This window comes from Hippoglossus stenolepis, chromosome 19 (assembly GCF_022539355.2).
Source record: "Hippoglossus stenolepis isolate QCI-W04-F060 chromosome 19, HSTE1.2, whole genome shotgun sequence".
Taxonomy (NCBI): Eukaryota; Metazoa; Chordata; class Actinopteri; order Pleuronectiformes; family Pleuronectidae; genus Hippoglossus; species Hippoglossus stenolepis.
This window is the reverse complement of record NC_061501.1, coordinates 13946016-13971841: the sequence shown is the minus strand read 5'-3', so window position 1 is coordinate 13971841 and position 25826 is coordinate 13946016. Positions and strand designations below refer to the sequence as shown.

The 25826-nt window shown below is 41.9% G+C and overlaps 3 protein-coding genes and 1 long non-coding RNA gene across 4 annotated transcripts in view; 3 read left to right on the top strand and 1 right to left on the bottom strand.

Annotated features, from left to right (window-relative positions):
* Window positions 1–57: 57 nt before the first annotated feature.
* Window positions 58–3926, top strand: wdr97 (WD repeat domain 97). The gene is made up of 10 exons (XM_035143062.2): window positions 58–173; window positions 990–1534; window positions 1617–1704; window positions 1788–1946; window positions 2213–2356; window positions 2512–2607; window positions 2688–2909; window positions 3002–3196; window positions 3269–3390; window positions 3728–3926. The coding sequence occupies exons 2-10, from the start codon at window positions 1347–1349 to the stop codon at window positions 3924–3926; spliced, it is 1413 nt and encodes a 470-aa protein (XP_034998953.2). The 5' UTR covers window positions 58–173; window positions 990–1346.
* A 267-nt stretch (window positions 3927–4193) lies between these two features.
* On the top strand, window positions 4194–4794 carry LOC124851162. Its single transcript, XR_007032253.1, has 3 exons — window positions 4194–4332; window positions 4415–4479; window positions 4562–4794. It is a non-coding gene; the product is annotated as an uncharacterized LOC124851162 (long non-coding RNA).
* Window positions 4795–4847: 53 nt separating this feature from the next.
* Window positions 4848–9079, bottom strand: si:ch73-174h16.4 (leucine-rich repeat-containing protein 14). The gene is made up of 3 exons (XM_035143064.2): window positions 8439–9079; window positions 6773–7606; window positions 4848–6142 (listed from the first exon to the last, which is right to left on the bottom strand). The coding sequence occupies exons 1-3, from the start codon at window positions 8714–8716 to the stop codon at window positions 5575–5577; spliced, it is 1680 nt and encodes a 559-aa protein (XP_034998955.1). The 5' UTR covers window positions 8717–9079; the 3' UTR covers window positions 4848–5574.
* Window positions 9080–14973: 5894 nt separating this feature from the next.
* malrd1 (MAM and LDL receptor class A domain containing 1) overlaps window positions 14974–25826 on the top strand; it is a 40248-nt gene continuing 29395 nt past the window's right edge. The window contains exons 1-10 of the mRNA XM_047337908.1: window positions 14974–15151; window positions 16042–16170; window positions 16264–16352; window positions 16429–16593; window positions 18102–18198; window positions 20425–20556; window positions 21329–21481; window positions 22877–22982; window positions 23537–23904; window positions 24074–24519. Of these exons, the coding sequence (XP_047193864.1) occupies window positions 14974–15151; window positions 16042–16170; window positions 16264–16352; window positions 16429–16593; window positions 18102–18198; window positions 20425–20556; window positions 21329–21481; window positions 22877–22982; window positions 23537–23904; window positions 24074–24519 (1863 nt within the window). The remainder of the gene's footprint in view (window positions 15152–16041; window positions 16171–16263; window positions 16353–16428; window positions 16594–18101; window positions 18199–20424; window positions 20557–21328; window positions 21482–22876; window positions 22983–23536; window positions 23905–24073; window positions 24520–25826) is intronic.

Genomic DNA, 25826 nt, shown 5'->3' with positions numbered 1-25826 from the left:
CAGCCGTGAGTGTAACCTAGCGACTCGTTGCCTAGCAACAAACTCGGGGAGCTGAGAGAGGAAACGTAACTTTTATCGTGTTGTTTAATTCATCGTTTACAGATCAATTAGCATTAAACTATACAGATCACCTTCTACAGCTGCTTCCAGGATAAACGACCAGTTCATGGAAGGTAAACACAAACTAAGCTAACTAAGCTAATCCCGTTAATAACGTTGTAAATCTTCATCTTTTAGGAACCAACATTAATGTGAAAATGTAAGAATCAGGCTGAATATGTATTTAAAGAGAAGTGAGTGTTGTTTGTCTGTTCTGAGGTTGTTTTATAATGCGAAGTTAAATCAATGTGAAACTAACCATTGTTTTGCATATATTGAGATTTATTTTCTTACAGTTAGTCGATTAGTCGTAATTTTCTGAGGTCAGGGTGTTTTCAGACATTTTGTTTGGTCTAAAATCTAAAGATCCAGTTTACATTCATGGAGGAAACAGAAAACCAGCAGAAATGCAACCTTGTCCATCGTTTTCTGTCATTTATCTATGTGATTAAATGGCAAATTAATCTTGCTGTGCTAAATGCTAAAACCATGTTGTTTTCCTCATGTTAAATTATCTCAGAACACACAACTTGTTTTCAAGATACTTTATTGTTTGAGCTACAGTTCAGATTTTAAAGTAGCTCATAGAATGGATAAAATGGAATAAGATCAAATTGGCCTTTAAAACTAAACAGACAGATTGGTGCAGTTAAGTATTTCTCTAGCTTAACAAAGTAGAAACTCCAATTTGATGCTTATAGGTATAGACAGGATGTTTCCACTGGATAATAATCTGAGGAATCATGTTTTATATTACAGCTGATTCTTAATAAAGTGGTAATTGCAGGTGCTGAGATCATTGGGATTTTGTTTGAATACATTTAAAGACAATTTTAAAGCAGGCAAAAAAAATAACAATAAAACCCCATCATGCATTCATGTAATTTCAGCAGCAAAAGGAGAAATTACATGTCCAAAAGTCCTGTGTAGAAACTGGTGGAGATTGTCGCTCCAGGAGAGAGGAGCAGTACAACAACAACAACAACAACAACTCTTCCCCTGTCCCACCCTGAGGCTGCTGTCTCCAGAGAGTGAGACATCATGACACTTGGAAAGCAGAGTTTATTCAAGCAGAATGTGAAGCAAGCTACTGGCGAGGTAGTCTGTGTCTGTGACAGGTGGCTGATCTGCTGTGTAGACTTTTAGATGCTTCGTACACCGTGTTGATTTTCTGTCTCTTTAGTGCACTAAGTGAAAGCGGCACATGTTTACTCCGACAACATTTCTCCTGTGACATCCCACACTTCATGATGCATTCAGAGGCTTCTGCAGCATCCATTAGCCTCCTTCCAGACAACACAGCCTCCCTTTATAAACCTGACAGCCACAAGCAGACCTCCTCTGTACGCTGCCATTTCCCGGGCCTCACAGAAAGAGCGGACATGACACCAAAGTGTGGACACACTGAGGATAAAGAAAACTTCATCAAAAGAAAGTAAGAATTATTTATATTGTATAATAAAAAATAATCCAGACTCAATGACCTAATGAGTTTTGGACAATACTCATGTGAACAGGACGACTCGCACAGGGGACAACGTGGAGGAGGAATCAACAGCAGTTGCCAGCAATCAATTATTGACTGAAGGCATGTGGAGACAGAAGGTACGTGTGTGTGTGTGTGTTGGAGCAGAGACGATGTCGATAGCGCACTGAAGAAGTGTCTCAACAATTTATTCTTGTTCCAGGAGCACGAGAACTTATTGACCTCAAACATGGACCTAACTGCTCTCCTGCAAGGCAGAGTGAAGTGCAGCAAGGGGAAGCCTCCCAGTACCAAGCAAACCAGGAAAGAAGCTTTTGATCGCTACATGAATATAATATACGGCCTTCCTCCCAATTCTGAGGTTTATTCATCTCCTGAACTCACTTATTTTACCTTCTTATTCAGTACTTTTCTGGAGTATGCTGACGCCAATAAGAAAAAAACGTAACTTAAAGGTGTTACAGGACACTCATTTCACATCATAAGCAACAAAATTGTTTGTCAAAACCTCAGCATATTTCTTTAAGGTGATCTGCAAAACATATTTGTGTAATATGAATGTTTTGTTCATTTTTACTTGATACAGAGAACTCCTGTATATCATTAATGGTTCTGTGCTGTGTTCAGTTTGATTTTGAAGACACCCTTGATCCAGATACATTTTCATTTCATCATGAGCCAAATAACAACACGTCCTGTGACCCTCCTGCCCGACAAGAAGACGTCCACCCTGAATCTAGAATCATTCCTGTGACTGTGGAGGAGAACAAGGTATAAACTGTCATGCACTGCTGCTCACTGTAGTTTAATTGATATGAAGGAGTTAGGATTTTACAGAATCTACAGTTGTTATTTGCTTCCCCTCGTATATGTACATTCTTGTGTTATCCATAGTCAGGGAGCAAACTTTTGGTCTCCCTATGCAGGTACAGCAGAAAAAGCCTCCAGCCCAAAGCTTTAAACCAAGGACCCAGATGAAATTCAAGCCACTGCCTGAACGAGTCGTACCCAAGAAAGAAGAGGTAAAACCACTGCACAGGCGACAGAAGAATGCATGACTCAAGAAGGATCACTCTCATTTCTGTGTAACTTGTCCCTGCAGCCTCCAGAGATAATTTCTCCAATAGAACAACCCAAACCCCAAACTCCTCCTCCACCTTCTCCTCGTCCAAGGACCCCTCGTCCCCTAACCCCTTGTCTCCTAACCCCTCGTCCAAGGACCCCAACACCGCTCCCGCCTCGAGAACCCACTCCGGAGGTGCCGACGTTCCTCAAACAGTTTGCAGATACTAGCTGGTTCAGAGACGTATTCCCTGATAAAATGGTACAATGAGTATTACAGTGATATCTGTGATGCACAATGTTGATTTGGTCCAAGTTCCTGTCTTGATTGATTGAGTGTATGTCTGTGTGCAGAGTATCCCAAGCACCCTATCTCCAGAGGACTTCTCCTTGCAACTGCTGGGCTCCCTGACCACCTGCAGCACTCCATCCAAAATGAAGATTGTTGTAGCACTGCAGAGCCTCCACAGCCAGGGCCTCCTGCAGAACACCGACAAGCTTTACCAAGGCCTCGTGGACTTACTGCCTGCATTTGCCAAACCACATATGGTACCGCATGTCCAGGATCTACACCATCACTGCTTTTAAGGAGGTTGTGACCAAATCTTTTGTCCATTTCAGTCACACTTGGAACGGACTGTGCTGGAGGAAGTGTTGAATCTGTTGGTGCATCTGAAACCTGCCACTTGTGACCTTGTGAAAAAGCTCCTCACTCTTCTGGCCTTTAAAAGACTGGTTCTAGGGTGAGTCCAGGGATATTTAAATAATCAGTCTGTCATTTAAACTTTCTGCAATTATTTATTATGGGACATTTGTAGTCCAGACATCTGTATCCCCTTAAATGTCAGCTGGACTGAAGAGATGAAAAAAATGAATAGAATATAACAGAAAAAGTAACATAATATAATATAATAATATAAATGTAAAAGCAGGAAAACACAAAAATCTGCAGGGTCTCAATAATTCAATTCCTGTATCTGTATCCAGATGGATAAAACATAAACTAAGCCTTTTTTCAGAGAGTTAGGTCATTTAGGGTGGAGCCTGACATTCTGCTGTATCCTCTTGTTGTGTCAATAGGGAAACAGTGGTGCGCGTGCTGACGGCATTAGGCGTAGACGAGGCTACGTGGCTGTGGCCTGAGTTGGAGAGCTGGGACTTGGAGCTGCGGGACCAGTCCAACGTCTGGAAAAGCCTCCATGACAGAGCCGACTGGTGGCTGCAGTCATGGACCTCCAAATTCAAAGTAATAAAGACATGTTTTATACAGTTCCCCTGATCATTATCACCATCCATTAGAGTATTTTTGAGCGTGAAAGAAAGGAAAGAACAGGTGTTTGAAAACTGAGAAGCTCTCCCTCGGTGAAGCGGCTCTCCACTTGCTTCCTGTCCTTTACCGTGACCTCAACCCCTCTAAATAGGAATGCATGAGAGCTCGTCTCCGTGTTGTTGACTTGCACGCTGCTTTAAGTGATTAACTGCTTTCCCGTTCTCTTTCCACGCCGCCAGGAACACGACAGGTATCTAAACTTCAAGGGTTCGGCAAAGCAGCAGCCGTCATCCTTCAGCGTGGTGGATGTGCTGAACTATTTCTGCTCCATCCAAAAAGAGGAGGAGTACAGAAAGGCTCTATGCGTTGCACCTGCTGGTCACAACAACACTGTACTTCTGCCCTTACATGACTGGTAGGTCACGTGCTGTGTCGTAGTTTCCTGTTTGTTATTTTTCTGCACTTTTCTTTAACTTTTTCCGTGTCTGCTTGTGTAGCGGTTCTTCACCCATCTTTCGTCTGGGAGAGACTTACAGTATGTCCAGGATACGCAGGCCACCAGGTAACATTTCACAGACAACAATAACACAGTACGACGGTTCAAAATGAGTATTTTTAACACCCAATGGATTCTTGTCCCACAGGAGTTCCTCTGCCTCCGCTGCGAAACCGTCCCTTCCTCACGCACTTTCCCCATTTCATCTCTTTGCCGTTCTCTCGAGTCACTCTGCGCCCCTTTCACGTCTACTCAGACGCGGACTGGCTGAAGGCCTCCCCTCACCGCTACTTCATTCAACAGCAGTCCTTCGTGGAGTACTACAGATGATGCTTCATAGTCTGTAACGTCCCCATTAACTCATCACACATTATAGCAAATATTATTTTTGAAATGTGTCGTTCATTTTTTAATATTTAACTGACTCTTGAAAGTTTGCTTTGACTGATTTATTCAGTAACTAACAGCATGTAAATCCATTCATGTGGTACAAGGTCAATTAGGTACATTCACTCCCTGATAGAAGTGACGCTGTTTGACTCAATATACAAGTGAAACTATTACAAAAAGCACCGAACGTTTTTAAACAGATATTGAAGAAATTGTAGCACGGAATATATCGAACAGCACAAAATGAAAGAGTACACGACTTAGTGAATAAAGCAGATAAAAAGAATAAAATGTAAAATAATCCCAAATATCTTGTAGTTACATTAATTTACCATTTAAAGAAAATTATTTATACACACAATAATGTTGGCCACTTATGTAAAAGGCACAAGGGCAGATAACCTTTGACCAGGCAGGCAAGTTAAACTTATCATCCAAAATGATCACGGTAACCTGATCATAAATTAATTATTAGTTTTTTTTTTACACAACTGCATTGACTCATGTGAAACGTTCTGTTACCATCTCCATCTTTAAATCTGTCCGGTCCTCAATCCAAGAGGAAACAAACTTCAACTCTGCCACCAGGCCAATATTTACATTTTAAATAGTTGTCATCTATGGATCCATGTGATGATCACGACGCGAACAAGAACAAACCTGTTGATTTGGAGATTATTGGGCCTTGGAAAAGTTATGGAAATCTTGTCATTGTTATCTTATGTAAATTGCTCATGTATGTTGGTGAGTGAGCGTCCCCTGACTTCTGCTCTAGTCCACCAAGTCTTTATCATAATTGAGCAGGTCACAGGTCAGAGAGAGGTCAGTGCGTCCACTGTCTTTGACCACCCTATTGAGATGGCTGCTGGTCATACTGATGTCTGTCGTTTCATCCAGTGGCCAGTCTAAGAGCTGAGCACTGGAGGGCAGGTCGGGGAGGCCCGGCTGGTAGTCCTCCAGGGGGTTAGGGTACAGTAGCTGACGGAGGGACGGCATTCGCACAGCCATCCTCACCAGGTCCGTGAGACCAGATACGGAGAGCGGGTTCAGGGCCAAAGCTAAGCTCTTGAGGGCCCTGCAGCCTCCCAGTGAGGGCAGTAGGAGCCCCAGCAGGCCGTCAGTCAGGCCACAGCCGCTTAAAGAAAGGTGCTGCAGGCTGCCAGAGGTCTGAGAGAGGAGGCGGCGAATAGAGGGCAGGGTGGTCTCATCCAGACGGTTCTCACTCAGATCCAGCTGCTGCAGTGTGGCGGCATGGTGGCTGCAGGACAGATAGGCCAGGTCAGATGGGGTCAGGCTCAAATAGGGAAGCTCCAGGATCGTCAGAGGCTGAGGCAGCGAGCTGTAACGAAAGAAAAATATTTAGTATAGTAGTACAGGGGGAGAGATTATGGGGAAAGTGAAAAACAAAACCAATTTGGTTTTTGACTAGGAAAACATATGCATTGTAACCCACACAGCTTTAGAAAAGGTATTTTTTATTTCAAGGACTAGAATATAAATATGAAATATGTTTAGTTTTTGTTGTTATCATTGGTTATTTTCTTGATTCACTGATTAACTGTTTAGACTGTAAAATGTCAGAAATCGCTTGTGTTGTTTGGACCAACAGTCCAAATGTTCAGTTTACTGTCACATAGGACAAATAAAAGTTGCGAATGCTCACCTGCGATATCTTGGCTTTTCTGTTCCAGAATAACATCAGTGACTAATCACTGACCCATTAATTACTCATTGTGTTATAGCTCCAGCTCCATTTTGAGATAATTATGTTGCATTTTAATTTCCTGTATCTAAGGCTGAACAGAAGATACTGTATAATAACATTAGTCTAAGAATCTGTCAAATCTTATCAGACACTATAATCTGATATGTCTATAAAACTTTGACAATGTGACATTAGGTTGGGCCAAGATGTAGATACAAAAGGTAATAAAGCAGTGTTCATGTTAAACAGAATTCAATTCCAAACCTGAGCAGCACACGAAGTTGTCCTGGCAGGCGCAGTGCTGTGAGGCTGAGGCGCCGCAGCTCTTGCAGTTGTGCCAAACCCCGCGACAAGTCCCTCAGGGCCTCGTCTTGGCCAGGGTGGTCCCGACGAAAGTCCAAGTTGCAGTAGTGCAGCCGAAGGGAGTGCAGCGCTGGGAAGGTGGAGAGCAGAGGCAGGAGCTCAGCCAAACCAGCCACGCCGAGGCTGCTGTAGCGAACATCCACACCCAGGAGACCCTGGTGAGGCAGGAGGTCGAGCAGAGTCCTGATACTTGACACAGTGATTTCCTCCACGCGAAGGTAGCGGCACTGGAGCTTCAGGGGTCCTGATGAGTTGAGGGCCCCGCGAACACGCTCCCACGATCGTGCATTGACAAAGAGATCAGCTCTCACATGCACCAACACGTTACTTCCCAGTTCTTTTTCCTCATTTTCCTTTCTGCTGTCTCCTAACCCTGCCAATGGGCCGTCTCTTTGCCTCTCTAGCTCCATCCTCCTCCTGACTCCCTTAATCTCCTCATCACCTACACTTCCCGACAATGTCATCCTCTCTGTGTCACTGCTTTCCTCATCTCCATCAGGTTCTTGCTCCTTCTTATACTGTCCCCTCTCTCTTTTTATATCCTCTTCTCTCTCCAGGGCTGAGAACCGTTTTCTCTCCCGTTCTCCTTCTCTCCTCTTTTGCTTCCGCGCTCCAGCTCTGGCCTGAACGACCATGGTGCAGAGAGCCACAGTCAGGGACCAGCCCCCCATCGGGTCTCCCATCCCTCCTTCATCTCCTTGGAGCCCACAGAGGTCCAGTATCTGCATAGCACATCTAGGAAGCAGGAAGAAGACTGATGTATTATTGATTAATCTAGAGACAATATTGATAAGTACTGAAGTCTTAGAGGAGCTAAATCAGTGCATGCATTTAAAAAGCATTAAAAAAAAGTAAAATGAGTCAATATCAATCATAAACATGATAATTCTCACATCATTGCTTCCTACAAGTTTAAAGACATTTGTTTTGCTCCTGAAAGTCAAGAAATCAGAAACTCTTTAACAGCGAAACAACAAATCTGAGGTTGAACATTTAAAATAACTGGACATGTTCACAATGCTTCAATCAAACACTACATCTCTTTAACTTTTGTTATATTGCAATTGAAGGAAATTATTATTATTATCGTATTATCTCCCAGCTCTACTTTCTCTGCAACTCTAAAAGAACACGATGCAAATTTTGCTTTTTCCTTGGCCAGAACAACTGCGATTTTGGAGATAAATGCCGATTTCTAATGACTTCTAAATGTTTTTTAACTGATCTACAGAACAGCAATACTCTTAAAACTGTCTGTGCCGTATTCTGGCAGAAATTGTACCCACTCGCCTAAAGTTACACAGAGAGAAAACAGGTGTTCAGGGTGAGAAGTGGGAGTGAAAGCAGCCCAGTTCTCTCCATCTCAATTCAGTGAACCATCAAAATCATTGGGTAGCTGGTATTTTAAGGTTAAACAAAACTTATTTCTAATCGTCATAGATAATGCATTTAATGTCAATCTTCTTGTTTCCATTGTTTTGAACTGTTCCATGAAAATAAGCTGCTGGTTACAGATTGCTCCAGGAGGGGAGATCCAGATCCAGACCCTGTGGAGAGTGGAACCCACCTTCGGTCCGAGAGTCCTCTGACAACCGCGAGCAGCAGCGCCTGGATGCAGAGTCGGTTGGGGCCGGCCTGCCCTTGTCTCCTGCGCCCGCCGACCCGCAGGCTCCTCTCGGGCCACCTCTGCACCAGCTCCCCCACGGCCAGCGGTCTGCAGCTGGAGAAGGCGGCCTCCAGCAGCGGCGCGAACAGCTCGCTGGGCACCCACCGCAACCAGCCGGGCGACGAGCTGTGGTCGCTCACCACCTCCCGGGCACAGAGGCGCACCAGGGTGAGAACCATGTCGGCAGCAGCGGAGCGGGACGAGCTTTCAAAAACACGAAGAACCCAGAACACCGCAGAGACTCATCCCCTGGAGATGAGGCGACTCGCTGCCACTAGCCTCCGCGCTAAGATTAGCTTTATGACAGCAATTCGACGCGGGCTCGTGAAGTCCCCAAAAAAAGATTTAATAAGATCACCCGATAGCTTCTGAAACTAAAAACTGTAATAAACTGTGCAGCGACGTCTGGAAAGTGTTTACGAGTGAAATATGCGGCGTTAGCACTTCCTGTTAGCTAACGAGACAAAGTAGAAGTGAGGAAGCTGCAGCTGGAGCGACTGTGTTTACAGTCTGGACTGACGCACGCCTATGACGCAGCACGTAACGGTGAAACGTCATGACGCGGAGGCTCGTGGAGTTTGAACCACGAGTTGCTGTTTGTGCACTTTTTTATTTATATTTCTGCTTTTTAATCTTAATTTCGTGCAGAATTTTGCATATCTTTGTAAATCAATACTCAATATATATGGTTTGATTATATTAAACACCAGGCTCTATATCTGTGTCTGGAGATGATACTGGGGAATGTTTTGGACTCATGTAATGTAATGTATGCTTTACTGGGACCATCAATCAGGCTGACAAAAGTGCTGCCAAGTTTAGCCCCTGACCTTTCCCCCTCATGTGTGCTTCAGAGTTCCTGCTCGATCAGCAGAAAATCAGACGCTGCATTGACATCTGTATTACCTCCTCCTGAACATCTGGTTTGGGGGAACGACCTCACATCGGATTGACCAGCTTTTATAATCCATATTCATCTGAAGTGTATTACTCTAAAGCATTGCCTCATATAATTAAATCATATATGAGATTTTAAACAATTTTATATTTTGTTGTTGCACACACATACGTTACATTTTCCACACCTGTTAAACATTTATTTAAAAGTGCTTTATTAAAAAGAAGATATTCTGTTCATCTAAAAAAAATATGGCATTAATCAACATTATCATTTTGAAGCCCGCAAATTGTTCACGCACTGAGGGAGGGGCCCTTTCCTGTGTCACATACATCCGCATTGGATCAAACAAACTTGATGATCCTTACTTGTGGCCCAATCATCCGTGTGAGGAATGTACCTTAAACATGACTTATACCAATAATACTCTCTAGTGAGATCGTCTAATGGTGAACCACTAGATGGAGATAAAGGATCATGCAGTCAGAATAAGTATCTGAGCATGAACATTCCCCATCCATCCTTGTATTTTTATTTTTTTTAAACTAACAGACAGCATAGAGCTTTGTCATTACATAATAGGAGTTAGGTTTTACAGTTCTCTGTTGTTTTTATGGGCGGCTGTGGCTCAGGGGTTAGAGCGGTTGTCCTCTAACAGGAAGGTTCAATCCCAGTCTTCCACTTGTACTGTAAAGTGCTTTGAGTCTTCACCAGGACTAGAAAAGTGCTATATAAATACAGACCATTAAAAAATGTTCTGGTCCAGATGTTGAAACTCATGTTATAAAAGAATGTCTTTCCTCTTAAAAGTTTCTACCTTCATCTGGTTTGACGTTATGTAAATCATTTGCAATTTGTCTGTTTATTACAGCATCCCTCATGTCTTCGGCTGTAGCTGATATTAATACACTTATGTTATTCATTTATTTTACGCACCTGTTCGTTGGCAACAAATTGTGACATGGTCATATTTCATCCTTGATCGCAGTCGAAATGAGAAGAGCTGTTGTTTGAGACTGTGGAATATGATTATGACGATGGTGATAAATAATATGGTAATAAGTGGATTCGTATCACAGGAGGAACTCAGGCTTTAAATTTATGTCTCGGCTATAATTGATACTTTGTTTGTATCAGTTTTTCTAAAGGTGAAGGACACACACACACACACATACACACACACACACTATAATTTACTGCTGCAGTCCTTTCAGGTGACCTACAGGGATCAAACAGGAACAGAGAATCCTCCTGTTTTAATTATGTCAGGGTTTAAATCACTGGTCGAACTGAAAATGAATTCATGTGTATGCTAACAATGTATAGATGTATTTCTATGTGATTAATGGATTGTTGTGTGTTGTTGTCGGATGTTTCTTCTGCACAGTGCAATCGCTCACATCTATCTATCATTGAGTTTAGCAATTTATGTATAGTCTTGTTTGTGAGTCACTGTCCAAACACCGAGAATTAAACCTAAGGAGATATTTGGATCCATTATCGTAGGCAGTGTTTTCCTTATAGCTGTGACAGCCCGGCAGCGTGCACAACACCAAGACCCTGAAACTAATCCCTCCCATGAAAAAAATCTATTTAGATTTATTCTATGTCCATTGCTGTGTGTTCATTCCCTAGATTCCTTTGTACAGTTTATTCCTTTCCATTTAAAATACATTATGTGCATATGTCTCTTTATTTTCCAATGTGTGGACTGTTTACTGGGCAGCTTATTAAACAAGATGAGCTTATGGTATTGCTTTTCCCTTCATTTTCGGGGCGGATCTGTCAGAATTTGATACGTCTTGAATCGAGACCAAACCGATTTGTTCTACTAGAATTGGTGAAATAAACACCATATGCTCGACAGACGGGCTGAATGGAAGCCTCGGGGCAGTTGTACAATAAAGGAGTGAAGAGAGAAACACCTCTGTTTTTCTTTTTTTTTGTCATTTTTACATTGTTTCACACAGGGGGGGAAAAAAGAACAATTGTCTTGTTTGCTGTCCAAAAATCACTCACAGAAACTTTCAAATACACTGAAATAGACTAAAAACACTCCATGCATGGTATCTCACTGCAATAACTATTCAGTTGTATGTTCCTCCAGACAGAGTTTGTATTTCACCTTATTCATATTCTTTTATGAGGATGACTGAACATATTTTGAGCCTCGCAGCTTTGGTCACTAATCTTCTTTAATTGAATTTGACACCCAGCTCTCCTCCTGCAGTCTTCAAGTCCTCAAATGGAAATATCCACACACACGCAGGGATCCAGTATCTTCCTGATTTCCCCACCAGTCAGTCAGACACAGAATTATACATTCCCCATTATTGCTCAGAGATAATTACGGCGCCTGGGCCACTGATTAATTCATGCAAAAATTCAATTTCATAGACGTGCTGTGCCGCCGCCGCTCTCATGACATTCTGCCTGTCACATGAAGTGTCATTTTAAGCCTGTCTCCCTGTGCATTCAGCGGTTTCATTTGCATTTGACAAGAATGCTTCACCGCCGGACCATTGGACCGTAACCTACCCAACCCCCTACACTTCCATCACACATATACCCTACAGCATATATGATGTTTGTGTCACATATGAAGTGGGACATACAAGATATCACCTTTATGTTAAGTCTCCCTGCCTTGACACAGAGCACTTGACCAAACCGATATCCACTACATCCTGTGCATGTACAGTTCTCTTCTGCAGCTGCTGATCAGTTGTAGTGCTGGAGCTGCTGTTCTGCTTGCCCCAAATGACTTTTTGCTGTCGAAGCCCAATTTCCCATCTGCTCACCTTTTGTTTTCTGGTTTTATCTATGAAATATTTCACTGACAGTCCAGGAACAATGCCAGACATTTTCCATTTTGTCCCTCCCCCGAAATAACACAGCTAATGGTGCTGGGAAGCAAACATTTAACCTTTCAGTTTCTAAACATAATTAATGCATCGTAAAAAAAACTGTAAGGTTTTTATGTGGTGTATGAATTCCTTTAATTCAACATGAATGGATGACGGCTAATTTATGATGGATTACATATTACACATCAAATTATCCTCATTTGGCTGTAATGAAATGTCAAATCACATATCTCACAGAAAGCAGCACCAATGTCACCTTCTTTACCTTCTGCTTCTTAGTTTGTTCTTATAAGCCCAGAAAATGACACACACTGAAATAACATCTTCCAAGTTTTATTTCTAATCTCTTGCAGCCACTTAGACTGTTACAAGAATACAAAAAAAATGTTTCTGCCATTTTGCACAGGCTTAAGTACGGCACTGAATAGGAGTGCTAAATTATGGCCTATTGCATATAGTGGCTGTAGATATCACAGTAAATGTCATCATCTCAACCAGTAATGGGCTCCCTGCTTCCAAGTTCCATTGATTTTCTTCTATAATTGTGAAGGGAAAAGAATAAAGGGGAAACAGAAGAATCACTAACAGTATATTTATCTCAAAAGGAACTGAGACTAAAGAAAGGGGGAGTGGTCATGGTGAAACTGATCCTTTCTTTGCATTTACCATTTATTAGTCAGTGTCAGTATTTGGGTTTTGCTTGTCAGTGATAAACAATATGATGCATAGTCCGGCCATGACGGGATCACGTGGAAGTGAAGCATGTGTTTCTGTCGCTGTTTGGTTTGCAAGGTTTGCCCAAAATCAAGTCTCGCAATGTAAAATGAACAATCCTCCAACCTCATGTTAGAAAAGTCAATTTGTTTCAGCTTGTTGAGCACTGCCCTTGAGATGAGTAAGAAAGCAAAGTGATATATTGGTTTTGACAAGTTAGAAGCAGCTTCCCCTGGTTGGGCACAGTGAGGCTATTCTTTAGAGGACAAACTGTCTCTGTCAGAATCTGTCGGAAACCGCTTGAACTTGTCCTAGTGAACATAAAACGCAACAGGAAATCAAAAGCCCTGCTCTTTGTCCACTTCAGAGTTTTCCCCTGCTTACCCCCAATCTATTGAAGCGAAGTTCATCTTCTACTGATGCCACATTTTCTCTGTGGTTACAGCGGTAAAAACATAACTTATTAGATATTCAGCTGTAGTAAGAAAAACGCTGTAAACTTTAGATGAACTGCTTTTATAAAGCATATAAATGTAAAGTGCAGGAAATTACAAGAACACAATTATAGTAGCAGGCCTGCTTACAAAGCTGACTGTTGATTCCGTGAATTCTGTAACAGCAAACAATATGGACCAATATTGGACTCTAATTCACCAAGACTAGCAAAAATTTGCACCATGTTTCCAACTGCATTTCATTGTTTTCCTCATTGGATGAAATTTACTCTGTGATGTGTGTGCAACAAGCTCTGAGAAACAACTTTTCAACACAAAGAGTAAAGAATTGAAGGGTCAAGAATCTCCCCTCATACTGGTACTTCAGGCCAGGTCAGGGCATTATCCTGCTAATCTGTGTGAGACTGTTGAGAAGTGATTAAAAAAAAATGAGGCCCAATGCCACCCATGAATGGACATACTTAACTTGAGCTGAAGAGCAGTTTGCTATTAACCTGAACCACAGGCACGGTTCAATGCTTTATATGTCTGTAGCTGTTGCCATTAAACGAAATAGCTTGTGTTGAGCTGGATACAACTGTCTGTGTGCTGATCCATAAATGTTTATAACTACACAGACTCCCAGCCTCTTCGACGTGATGAGTGAATTAAATGCCCTGATGACAGCCGATAATTCATACACACACACACACACACACACACACACACACACACACACACACACACACACACACAAACACAAGCCTTACGGTAACCATAACTTAATCCTAGCCTAAAACGTCTTCACCCTCAAAAAACCCTTTGAATGTGTGTCAGAATGAGAGCAACAGGTACAATGTCCTCACTACATAAGGTTTAATAGTCAAACTGGTCCTCACAAAGACAGCAGTACACAGACACACACACACAGGGCTGTCATGGTCAAGGTTTCGGCAGATATCTCCTCATGATTCATTCGTCGCAGCACTTGAATATCAAAAGGTTAGAACAGTCATATTCATATTTATTACTCAGAAACGTACTCAAGTGCTGTATCATCGGTCCAATATTTTGTGAAGTCTGTTTAAAGCTGAAATTTACTGTGAAGGAAACACCTGTTAATTCAGGTCAGATTTTCATCTTTGGGATCATTTTGGATCATCATTATAAAACCTGTCGTCTCCTCCTGCCTAATGAACTACTCCTGTCTTAGTCATTAATCAAGCTGTAATTATTCAGGTGATTTACCCTCAGATTTGCACCATTGTTCCATGGTAAATACAAGAACACACAACAAGCAAAGTGACCTTATTGTGCAACGGCCATAAAAGACCTTTATTACCCTTTACAACGTGCCACCGGCATGAACACGCAGACAGGATCATATCAAGATCCAAGAAAACTGTACACGACGGAGTAACACTGGGCCTCGACAGGACATTTTCCCCATGCCGTGACAAAATGATTTTTCTGGAGGTGGAAATAAAGTGTTCTTAGTGAAAGGACACACAACTAGCAGGCTGATGTCGTCGCTGCCGGGCTCGGTGTGGCCGCTGTTGGCCTTCTGTCTGGTGTTTATCCCTGGGTGTGTCCGAGGCTGTTCTAAGCAGGAGTTTGCCTGCACTCTGGGGTCGTGTGTGCCTGAGGATCGTGTGTGTGACTTCACGGACAACTGTGGAGATGGCAGCGATGAGGAAAACTGTGAGTAAAGTAATATAAGAAAATACCCACAACTGTAATTTCAAAGAAACCATGCAATGCCTGTAGCTGTGACTGGGTAATGGAGGCCTGTTGTAAAGACGTCTGTTTTGTGTTATTAGCTTTTAACGATTAGGAAATTAGGTCATTTAGTCTTTCTTATCCCACTTTTATATTTAATGCCTTCGTAGGAATGGTGTTATAACATGTGACTGAGAATAACAGTTGAAATAATACAGTATTTTAGCTTCCTGTTTATTCATTCAAGGTAAAAGTATTGAACATTATTTCAACACAAATTGCTTCCAAATAAACTAAATTAATTAGATACAACGTATTAATAATTCATTGATATTGTTTGATTGACTCACACTTGGGCCCCTACAAGTACCCCTGGTATGATACTATACTTCTCTTTCAAAGTCCCCATAGGAACTTTGTAGCTTTGAAGGTGCACTGCTCTATATTACAAGTTGCTTTCTACTTTAATTTAAAAATATGAATGTATCCTCATCTTACCCATACAGGAATGCACATCTTTTAAAACAGGGACTTCCTCTTAATAATTGTTACGTTTGAAGCTATAAGCCAGTGGTAGAGGATGTGTAATATATGTAACATATGTAAATCTGATTCCTGACTCGCATATCTCTGAAAATATGTGTTGTATATATTGTGTGTTGTATGTTTTACATACCCTTGTTGCACATTTAGCTATTAAATCAACAGGAATCCTTTTTTGGTTTCTAAGCTCTGCTGAATGAATCTTTACTGTGCAAGGAATCCAAAGCACAAATAATGGTGAAATACTGTAAATTTGAAACACAGTGAAAGCAGCTGTACAGTTCTGAGTTCTAACCCTAACTACAGTTCTAACCCTAACCCTATTGAAGGTTCCACATATAAGAGGTATAACTTTGAGAAGGGGTTCTGTGACCTGAATCAAAGCTCAGAGACTTTTTCTGAATGGGCGAGAACAACTGAAGCCTCCGGACTCAAACACGACCACAGCAACACATCAGGTTAGAGCGTCTCACATTTGCCACATGGGACATTTTGAATGCACAAGCTCCAGCTTATTGGCTTTATTCATCGTCTCTCGTTTACTCCTGCAGCATATTTCCTGTCCTTGTCGCCCGATGGAGCAAACAGAACCACAGCAGATCTGATCAGTCCGGTTTTCAGACCCACTCAGACTTGTCAGGTAACTTTAGCATTAAGACAAAGCCATGATACACATAATATCAGCCGATGAGCCTCTGTTCACTCTTATCCATCAGATGAGTTTCTACTATTATGTCGGGGCGAAACATGGAGATCTTCAGGTCCTGGTCCAGACTCATCCTCTGGGTCAGAGCACAGTGACGTGGAAGAACTCAGTGCAACAGCAGATGGGAACATGGCTGCAGACAGTGATTCAGTTCTCCAGTAATTACAGTTTTCAGGTCTGTAATATTCAGAATTTACCATTATGACGTTTTATATTGTTTTGTATGGTGGTGCAGTGGTTAGTGGCCTCACAGCAAGAAGGGATTTGAACCTGGGCTTGCATGTTATCCTGGTGCCTGCCTTATCTCTGGGTAACTTCCTCCCACAATCCACAGACATACAGCTTAATTTAGATAGAGACGCTAAATTGCCCTCAGGGCCGAATGTGAATGGTTGTTTGTTGACGCTGGCGACCTGTCCAGGATGTAGCCCACCTCTCGCTCAGTGTTGGGTGGGATTGGCTCCAGTCCCCCTTGACTCTCAAAGGAAAGTCAGTACATATAATAGATGGGTGGACATTTTATATTGCTGTTTCTTAGTTTAGATTAGATTACAGTAATTAAAATGATGGATTACAAGATATTGAATATGATAATTAAATAAAAGGCAGGCCAACAGTGGGCAAAAGCACCAGAAACAAGGACCAATAAATGAAGTGATTAATACAAAATTTATTTATTGGCAAAAAATACTAAGACAGATTGGTTGACATGGTAAATCGTGATTTTATACAGTATTTATTATATTTCATACATTTCCTTAGAAATAAAGTCATCACAGCAGAAAATTGGCTGAACACCAGGAGCCGTTTATGTGTAGTGAGGGGGTACTGACCCAGTCGGACCCTTCAGACGCCATCTGGAGTTCGATGACACCTTCTGTTTGTGTCCTTCTCACATCCTCAGTGTCGGCATCAACCTTCACCATCAGCGTTCATCCACTTCCTGTTTCAAAGACATTTTAACTAAGTGGATTTATTCACCGCTGTGAGTTTGGATGAGTTTAATTTCAGTCGTTTAACATAATGATCTGCAGTTTTTTCACCTATTAACTTTAAGATTTTCTTTATAACTTTGAACATCTTTATTAAGATTAATGGAAATAAAAAATAAGATGCATTTTATTAACACAAAAACAGAAAATGTAATCTATGTAGCGCTGTTAATTTCTAAATGACTCCAGCTTTGTCTCTGAAGGCAACAGTGACTGGATCAGATAGAGAAACATGCTAGTTTAGCTAAAGTCCTAAATAAACACTGATGTAATGTACACTCATGTGCACATTATTGATTGTGTTACATTTATGGCCTCAAAGTCCAGTTTTGGGTGGAAAAAGAAATACTAGCTGAGTCCATTTTTCCATCACACATGATGACATAGATCAGTCATAAATGACGGATTGTAAAACTCCACTTGTACAGATAAAGCTGTTGTGTGGACTTTGATATTATATTTATTTATCTTTTGTGTTATCTTAAGTACTAGTTTCTATATTTTGAACTGTATTCCTGCATTTTAGTTTGTATTGTTTGTTTTGTGGAAAAACACTTAGTTGTCAGAACTGCTGTACAAGAAAACTTTTCAAATATAGAAAAACAAAATTGTGTAGACAAATTGTGTAGAAAAATAATAAAAAGGTGACTGACTGAATGATATGATGAAGGTTGTCTCTGCACCCATACAGGTGGTTATTCGAGGGGAACTTTCAGCTGAAGGCGAAGCCTCCGAGGTCCTCGCCATCGACGACTTATCCTTCAGTCCCGGCTGCCTGACTGCGCCCGGTACTGCCACCATTAATAACATCTCACTACACAGACGGGGCGAGTTCAGCCCTTGACATTTTGAAATATCGCCACACATAAACAGACTGCCACACACTTGTTTTGAATACTGATAACAGAGGGGCGACACTAAAGCACCCAGGACGGGATTCATAACAGAATAACTGAATCATTAAAATAGTGCTTACCACTCTGAATATGGAGCCGCGATCTATGGGTTTATTTATGTGCACTGTAGTGCGCTGCCTGCAGCTCAGAGATGAATATGATCTACTTGAGCATATTGGCTGGGAGTGTTTGATAAAGCACAGTCCACTTGGCATTTTGAACAGAGTTTCAACATGTTGCCTTGGTGATATATAGCTTTTTTACCTGCAGGCACAAACTATAGCATCTTTGCAACTGCTTTTATTCATCTGGTAAAGGACCATGTGCCTGTTCTCTCATACAGGTGATGAAGCCTCTTCATGGATTGGCTCATTTGGGATACAGTCTGTTGACATTAGCTTATTTTAGGTCTCTTTTCCAGATGGGGCGTCAAAGTTACTCTGATTGCAGATCGGCTCCAGAGGCAGAACGAACGTCAGTGGAATCAGTTCGATGTCAATAGTTGGAACCGAAGCATCAAAGTTTGTTATGGATTTTTGCTGAATGATGAGCTTGAACTCCAAAGTCTTTTTTAGTGAATATATAGTTTTGAATATTCAAATAGTTCCCACACGCTCATTTGTTTATGAATGACAATGGAAGGGCTGCAGGGAGAGCTCGCTAACAATGAGGTATTATGTCAAAGTTCCTGCCCAGCACCAAAAAGGATACAGACAAAGTTAGCGGCTAACTGTTAAATACAGTGGGGCCTTTAGGAGATAGATATTTCCCTCTGGAGGTGGTGGAGACCAAAACAGAGCTAAAAGAAGATAGACAAATTGGACTGGTGATGTTGTATTTGTATTTTTCCATTTTTGTGATAAGAGCTCTCAGGTGTAAAGTAGGTAAAATGAGAACACTGTGATATGTGAAGCAGGCTTAGTCTATCATGTCTATGTGGACGTCACAGGTCAGGACGACACTTTGTCCCTTCGCCTCCATCTGTCTTTTGCTCCCCAGAAATATCCCTGGCCTGTTAGAAAATCTGGTCAATCATATCGAAAACATTAAACCCAAAAACTGAACAAAGGTTTATGGGAGTCTTTCCGCCGGCAGCTCCATATGACTACATCATCTTTTATTGTCAAACGCCAATCCTGGAGAATTCACCAATGGGTTCCACATTAAAATACCAATAACGCTTTACTGCACAGGGCCGGGTTTAATACGTATGGCACATCGATACAGCCCAGCCTGTACCTGTGGAGGGAGACACTGATAGTGCTTGATATGTGGCCCACATCTAATATTGCTAACTACATGCCATAATGGTCACTTACAGAGAATTCTTTATGTCCTTTATTGTTCACCCCATCACCCACATGGCACATAAATTTGTTGAACTGAAATATTGGGTTCACAGCATCGATGAATGTAGACTTAATTGCACTGTCGCAGATAATGACAATGTAAAAATGAAATACTGAACTATAATTAAATGGATGCAGGGTAAAAATAAGTCAACGACATGTTATTGTAAATTATATTTCCAGCCAAAGTTTTACGCCTCTTCGACACCTTTCATCATAATTCACACTCTTTGCATGTGTGAGTTTCTCCGAGGGTGTTTGCATGTCTGCGTATGGGCGTTCTTTTATGTGCCTGACTTATATTCCCAGTGGACTCTGCCAGGCCAGGTCTTGTCTGATTCATTTCTCACTAATGGATTGAATATCTGTAAATAATGTGAAATACTGCTTTCATTTCTGTTTTCAGTCTTATATTCGACGCAACTTCAATCTGATCAGACGTCTCCACAGACATTTTTACTGAAAATACCTCTTTTGGTTGTGTTTGATGCTTGTTTCACTGTCATTGGAAAACGTATTTTCAATTGGCCGATAGAAAGCCATTTAAAATCCATTTCTCCATGTAAGCAAAATGAAATTGAGTTTGTTTAAGAGTCTTAGATGCACTATTGATCAAACTATCTGAACTCGTAATGACAAAAACTTTCAGGAGTCATTGTTTGAACACTGTAAGGTTTCTATCTGTTGGATCTACATTTGATTTAATATCTATCATTTCATCTGAATACTGAATACTGTAAGACCAATACTCTTTATTTTTCATTGATAGAGAGCAGTGTGGCCCCACCGCCGGTCTGCCCCCTCTCGTGGTTTGACTGTGGTGGTGGGACGTGCATCATGGGAAGCAAAGTGTGTGATTTCACCCCAGATTGTCCCCACGGAGAGGATGAAGCCAGCTGCCGTAAGACAGAAACCTCGTTGCCAAGTAACACATTCAAATAATCCACATTCCATTAGTGCTCTTGGCTGTGAGCAGTGTGGTGACTTATAATCATCTGTCTGGAGGTCGACAACGGTTGAAGACACATGCAGAGATTTTTATTACCAGTATGAACCCAGAGTTCAGAGAAATTTAAAAGGAGAATGTGAAAACTTTATCTAAATGGTAGATACAACTTTCCACTCAAGGTCTTGTGTTTAATTTCCACCTAATATATTTCTTTATATCGCATCCTCATTAATATTCATCATAGAGACATAGAAACGCTTCCAGATATTGTGACAATCATTTAGTTTTTATGTTATGACCCCCAATTTAAATTATTTAAATTTAGTTTTTTGTCTGTTTGGCATAGTAGAAAGGCCCAAATGCTACAATACCCATGAGCATTGGCCTCCATTATTGAAAAGTGTTTTGTCACTGGATTTGTAAACTAAACAGTGCCATAGCTGCAAATATTAATGCAATATTGACCCTGAATTCACAACACTGCTTCTGCCTGAGGTTGGCAGAATATGTGACATATTTTTTGATATTGTGATTGGAACTTTTATGCCTTAAAAGTCAAAATTAGTAATACTAATCAGAAATAATAACCTAATCTGCTGAAGTGGATAATGACGTGATTGAAATCTCCACAACAACCACTTTTAAACACTGTTGTGTGGTTGTAGATCTAACTGCTGCTTCAAAGGTCACAAATGAAACTGGTTTCTTTCCTCTACCCTTTCAGCCTCTGAGTGTGACTTTGAGGACGGGCCTGGCGGCTGGTACGAGCTCACCCTCGGCGACGGCTTTGACTGGGTCAGGGGCTCCTCTGAGGAGGTGCCCACCGAGGACCACGGCCACCCACCACCTCTGGACCACTCCACAAACAGCACCAAGGGTGAGGAAGCCACACACGTAGAGGGAGCGACGCCAAAATGTGCCGCATGACGTTTATCTGTCAGTGGAATAATAAGAACGAAATGTGATGAGCCGATAAAAAGGATTTGCGTCCAGGGTGTTTGGTCCGAAATAACTGACAAAATATTATCTGCAGATTAAATCAAGGTTTAGTGGAAGGAAAGAAAATCCCTTTTTCTGTGTGTTTTCTGAGATAAGCCGTTGATGGGGGGAAATGCTTTCCCAGCGTTCTGCACAATGGAAAAGGATTCAACATATACTGTACCCGGTCTGCTTATAAAACCATTCACTGAAATATATTCAATATACTCAATCTGAAACACCATTATTCTTTTCTAGATTTATGCACCACAGCATGTTACTGTATTTTATGCCTCATGACATCTCGATACTTTCCCTCCAGAATAGTCTTAACTCTTCCATGCTTGGGTTTTAACAGGAATTCTGTTGCAGGCGGACTCGGTGCAATCGTTTCAGCGGCACCACCATCTGTTGTTTTTGTTCTGTATGTTATATGAACATACTGTGAGACGATGCTCTGTTAGGTTCAGATCTGGAGAGCATCCCAGGCAGTAAAAAAAAGAAGTGAATTTTTTACTGCTCTCCTTTGGGTTCTGGGAGCATCGTGATGTGCTTCAAGCTTTGTGAAATGACACATATCCTGGAGGGAGGATTGTGTTTGGAGATTTAGAAAATCTTACTGCGACCAGCCAAGGACTTATCTGCTCTGCCTCCGTGCGCAGGTATGTGCTGGTGATCAAACAGGGCTCATTTGGCAGATATGCACCGGATATCAGCCAAGGAAATATTCAAACTCTTTCACACCATTACCTCATACTGTGCAGCTTTGGGCAGAATGGATCCATGCTGTTTTCACCCTGCCTGCCATAAAACCAGGTGTCATCTTTTTTCTTTATAAAAAAAGTTTTAATGAGTTCTGATGAAGGCATGCTGCAAAGCCAAAAATACAGTAACTGTGCTTCTTCTTGTGGTTTGACGTGTTGTGTGGAATGAAAGCTTTTGACACCTTTGCAGTTAATAAACAAGCCTTGCCCCTGTCCTCTCACACGTCTCATTGCCATGGCGACCACAGACAACTGGATATGTTTTCTTTGTCCCACAATTCTTAATACACATTACATGTTGTAAAGTATAAAAAGTCCCAGAGGGTGAGAGGTTTCTGAGTAGATGAATTTGAACCATGTGGCAACAACAGTGCACAGAGGCATTTAGCTGAATAGTAAATGAACCTGCCGACTGTCAGCTTCCATAACAGTCCTGATGTTTTTTTTAAAAGGTGACTCTCTGGCTGTCTCAGATTTGCGTCAGACCTTGAATATGGTTTAAATATTTATTCTCGTCTTACTCACTGCAGGCCACTTCATGTTCATACTGAAGAACAGCAGCAGCCTGCATCCGAGAGCTGTTCTCAGAGGACCCTTGTTCCAGCAATCCGCCTCTGGATGCACCATGACCTTCTGGTGAGAGTCACTCTGCAGCCGGGCCTCTTCCCCCAACGTTTTGTAAAAAAAAGTTCTTCGACATGACTCCTCGTCTTATCCAGAATCATCCTATCCATAGATCACCCTGCAATTTTAGACCTTTTTCCATTTGCAGACTCTCCGCTTCAATGTTTTTCTTGATCTTTCTCCGGCTCTTTCACACATAACTTCACCTGTCTCAGCTCTGCTCCCTCAGCAGCTCTCTTACCTCGCACTCACACACGATCAGAAGATATGTATCCGAATCCATCACGTTTTGACAGTTTAATGGCCTCTAAAGTTTATGTCAAATGACAGATTAAATCCCCCCCCGGGTGTTTGCAGGGGTAACTCCTGGCAGAAAAGTGCCAGAGGTTTATAAATTTCCAGAAAGCATATGCATTATCCCAAGAGCAATATGTCTTTGATTTACAGTTTCTGATCTAAGGAAGACCTCTCAGAAGCATAATTCCACAAAATGCTCACGTCGCTATGCTGGAATATTATTGTCAGTGAATTTGTTTTGCTTCCATTCTCTCCCTCATCTCCTTCAGGCATTACAACTCAGGCATTTCTGTGGGGGCCGCCGACATGTACCTTCGAATCAACGGAAGCCACGACAACACAGTTATATGGAGATCCCTGTACGACCAGGGAACCCAATGGAACCAGGTGACGGTGCAGCTGGGACGCATCACCCAGCCCTTCCAGATCTCTCTGGCGAAGATCAGCCTCGGCGGGTTCGATGGCGTCACCGCCTTGGACGATATCACCTTCAAAAACTGTTCGATGCCCCAGGCGGTGGCGGAGTGTCCCCCGCACACACATTTCCACTGCGTGCGCACTGAAGTGTGTGTGGAGCACCTGCAGCTGTGTGACCTCGTGGATGACTGTGGGGATGGATCAGATGAGGAGGGATGTTGTGAGTGTCTCGTTTATTCCACTGAGAGTTATGATATACCACAAACTGAAAAAAATATGAGTAATAATACTTATTACATTCAAATTTTGTATGAAACTTGAGTAAATCAGTTACTTTCTTCCACACTTCTCTGATTCTAGTAAAATTCCTTTTCTGTCATGTCTCCCAGCCCCAAAGCTTCAGTGTAACTTTGAGCACGGCCTGTGCAGCTGGAAGCAGGAGCAGAATGGAGGGGATGTGTTTGACTGGACTCACACCCAAGGCCCCACACCGTCCTTCAACACGGGGCCCTGGAAGGACCACACGCTGGGCACCAGCGACGGCCACTACCTCTACATCGAGTCATCCGCCCCCCAGGAGTTCAAGGACACGGCGGTGTTGCTGAGTCAGGTCTTCCAACCCATCCTCCAGCGCGACAAGGACCCCTCCAAGTCCCGCCACCACTGCGTTTTTCGTTTTCATTACCACATGTATGGATCCCACGTGCTCTGCCTGGGAGTGTACATGAGGACCACCTCCACAGGCCGAGGTCACATGCTGTGGGTACGATATGGAGACCAAGGAAACCTGTGGCACAGGAAGTCTCTCTACCTCAACAGTGCTCGGCCTTTCCAGGTAACTAATCCCAGGATAAATGTGATGCTCCAGGAACTGATGCAAAAGAGGAAATTTTATCTTTTTTAGTGTGTGTTTAGGCCTCCGATTTTTTTAACAGAACAATTTTATATACTTCCACATTGTGTTCTGTTTTGAGTCTTATCCTGGTCTTGTTCAAACATTGACATGGATAGAGATACCTCTTTTTTTCATGTGCCCGTTAATATGATACTGATATTAATATTTTGTACTGACCATCATCCAGTCCTATTTTAAAAGCTGACCATGCTTTGAAACTACTAGAATTGTATCTGTTAAAATAATGCAGTTGATTCTGAAACGCAATGGAATGTAATGCAGGCAAAAATATGTAATCTTTACTTTTGACACTACAATATTATTTGTAGTCATATGACACCCCTCTGAAGGATTTCCATGAAGTCACCTTGAATGTAGACAGACATGGAGACATGAGCTTCAGATAAACATAGTTTCCTGCCGGGCAACAATAATAAGAATCTGTATTTTACTCCAGCAATGTGTGATGAAGCTCCGTTTAATAGCTTCACTGCTCAAAACCGATGCCTCGAGATATATGTTCTGTCATCACTCATAAGTGAGTGTGGCTTGACAAGCAGTTAAAGACTTTTCCTCCATTGTGGCTTTTGAAGACAAGAGCTCGATTTGTCAAAAATAATTGACTGCAGAAGTGCTAATAGTGAAGGAGTTGAATTAAATACAGTCTCAGGCTGATCCATTTGCTTGCACACTGGAAATGACACAGCAGAGTGATTTAACATCAAGATCGTCAGTTGCACCAACATACTCCCTTTGAATTTGCACTGAGATTTAATGGAACCACAACTAAGCATGTTCAGAGCCACTAAAGAATCAAAAGGCAACAATAAGCTGCAAAGCATTAGAGTTAATTCAATTCCTTCCAAGACGGTAACGGTTGATTAATGGCACAGTATTCAAAACCCTGTCTGCTTTGTTCTGCAGTCTACATGTGCAGCAGACTTCTCTGCAGTAGCAATATCAGCAGAAAACATTATCTCACACCACTTTGAAGGATTTTTCTTGGAAGCTAATATCAGACTTTATTCGTTCAATATCTCCAAATAACGTCCTCCTTGGCAATGACGCAGAGCAAACAAGCCAAGTGACTGCTGACACAACTCATCCGATGCAATAGCCTTTTAGTCAATGATGTGTTGCTTTGGAAAGCTGTTATCAAACTTAAAATTCAGGAACCGTACCGATGCTTACTGGCAAAGCAGTGAGAACATATTGTGATATTTTTAAGGTGATTAATGCGATGTATA

Coding starts and splice junctions, on each gene's coding strand:
- wdr97 (XM_035143062.2), top strand. CDS start 1,347: ATGATGCATTCAGAGGCTTCTGCAGCATCCATTAGCCTCCTTCCAGAC. Junction 1,535..1,616: donor GAAAACTTCATCAAAAGAAA/GTAAGAATTATT, acceptor TCATGTGAACAG/GACGACTCGCACAGGGGACA. Junction 3,197..3,268: donor CATTTGCCAAACCACATATG/GTACCGCATGTC, acceptor TGTCCATTTCAG/TCACACTTGGAACGGACTGT.
- si:ch73-174h16.4 (XM_035143064.2), bottom strand. CDS start 8,716: ATGGTTCTCACCCTGGTGCGCCTCTGTGCCCGGGAGGTGGTGAGCGAC. Junction 7,607..8,438: donor AGAGGACTCTCGGACCGAAG/GTGGGTTCCACT, acceptor CCTGCTTCCTAG/ATGTGCTATGCAGATACTGG. Junction 6,143..6,772: donor CAACTTCGTGTGCTGCTCAG/GTTTGGAATTGA, acceptor CTTTCGTTACAG/CTCGCTGCCTCAGCCTCTGA.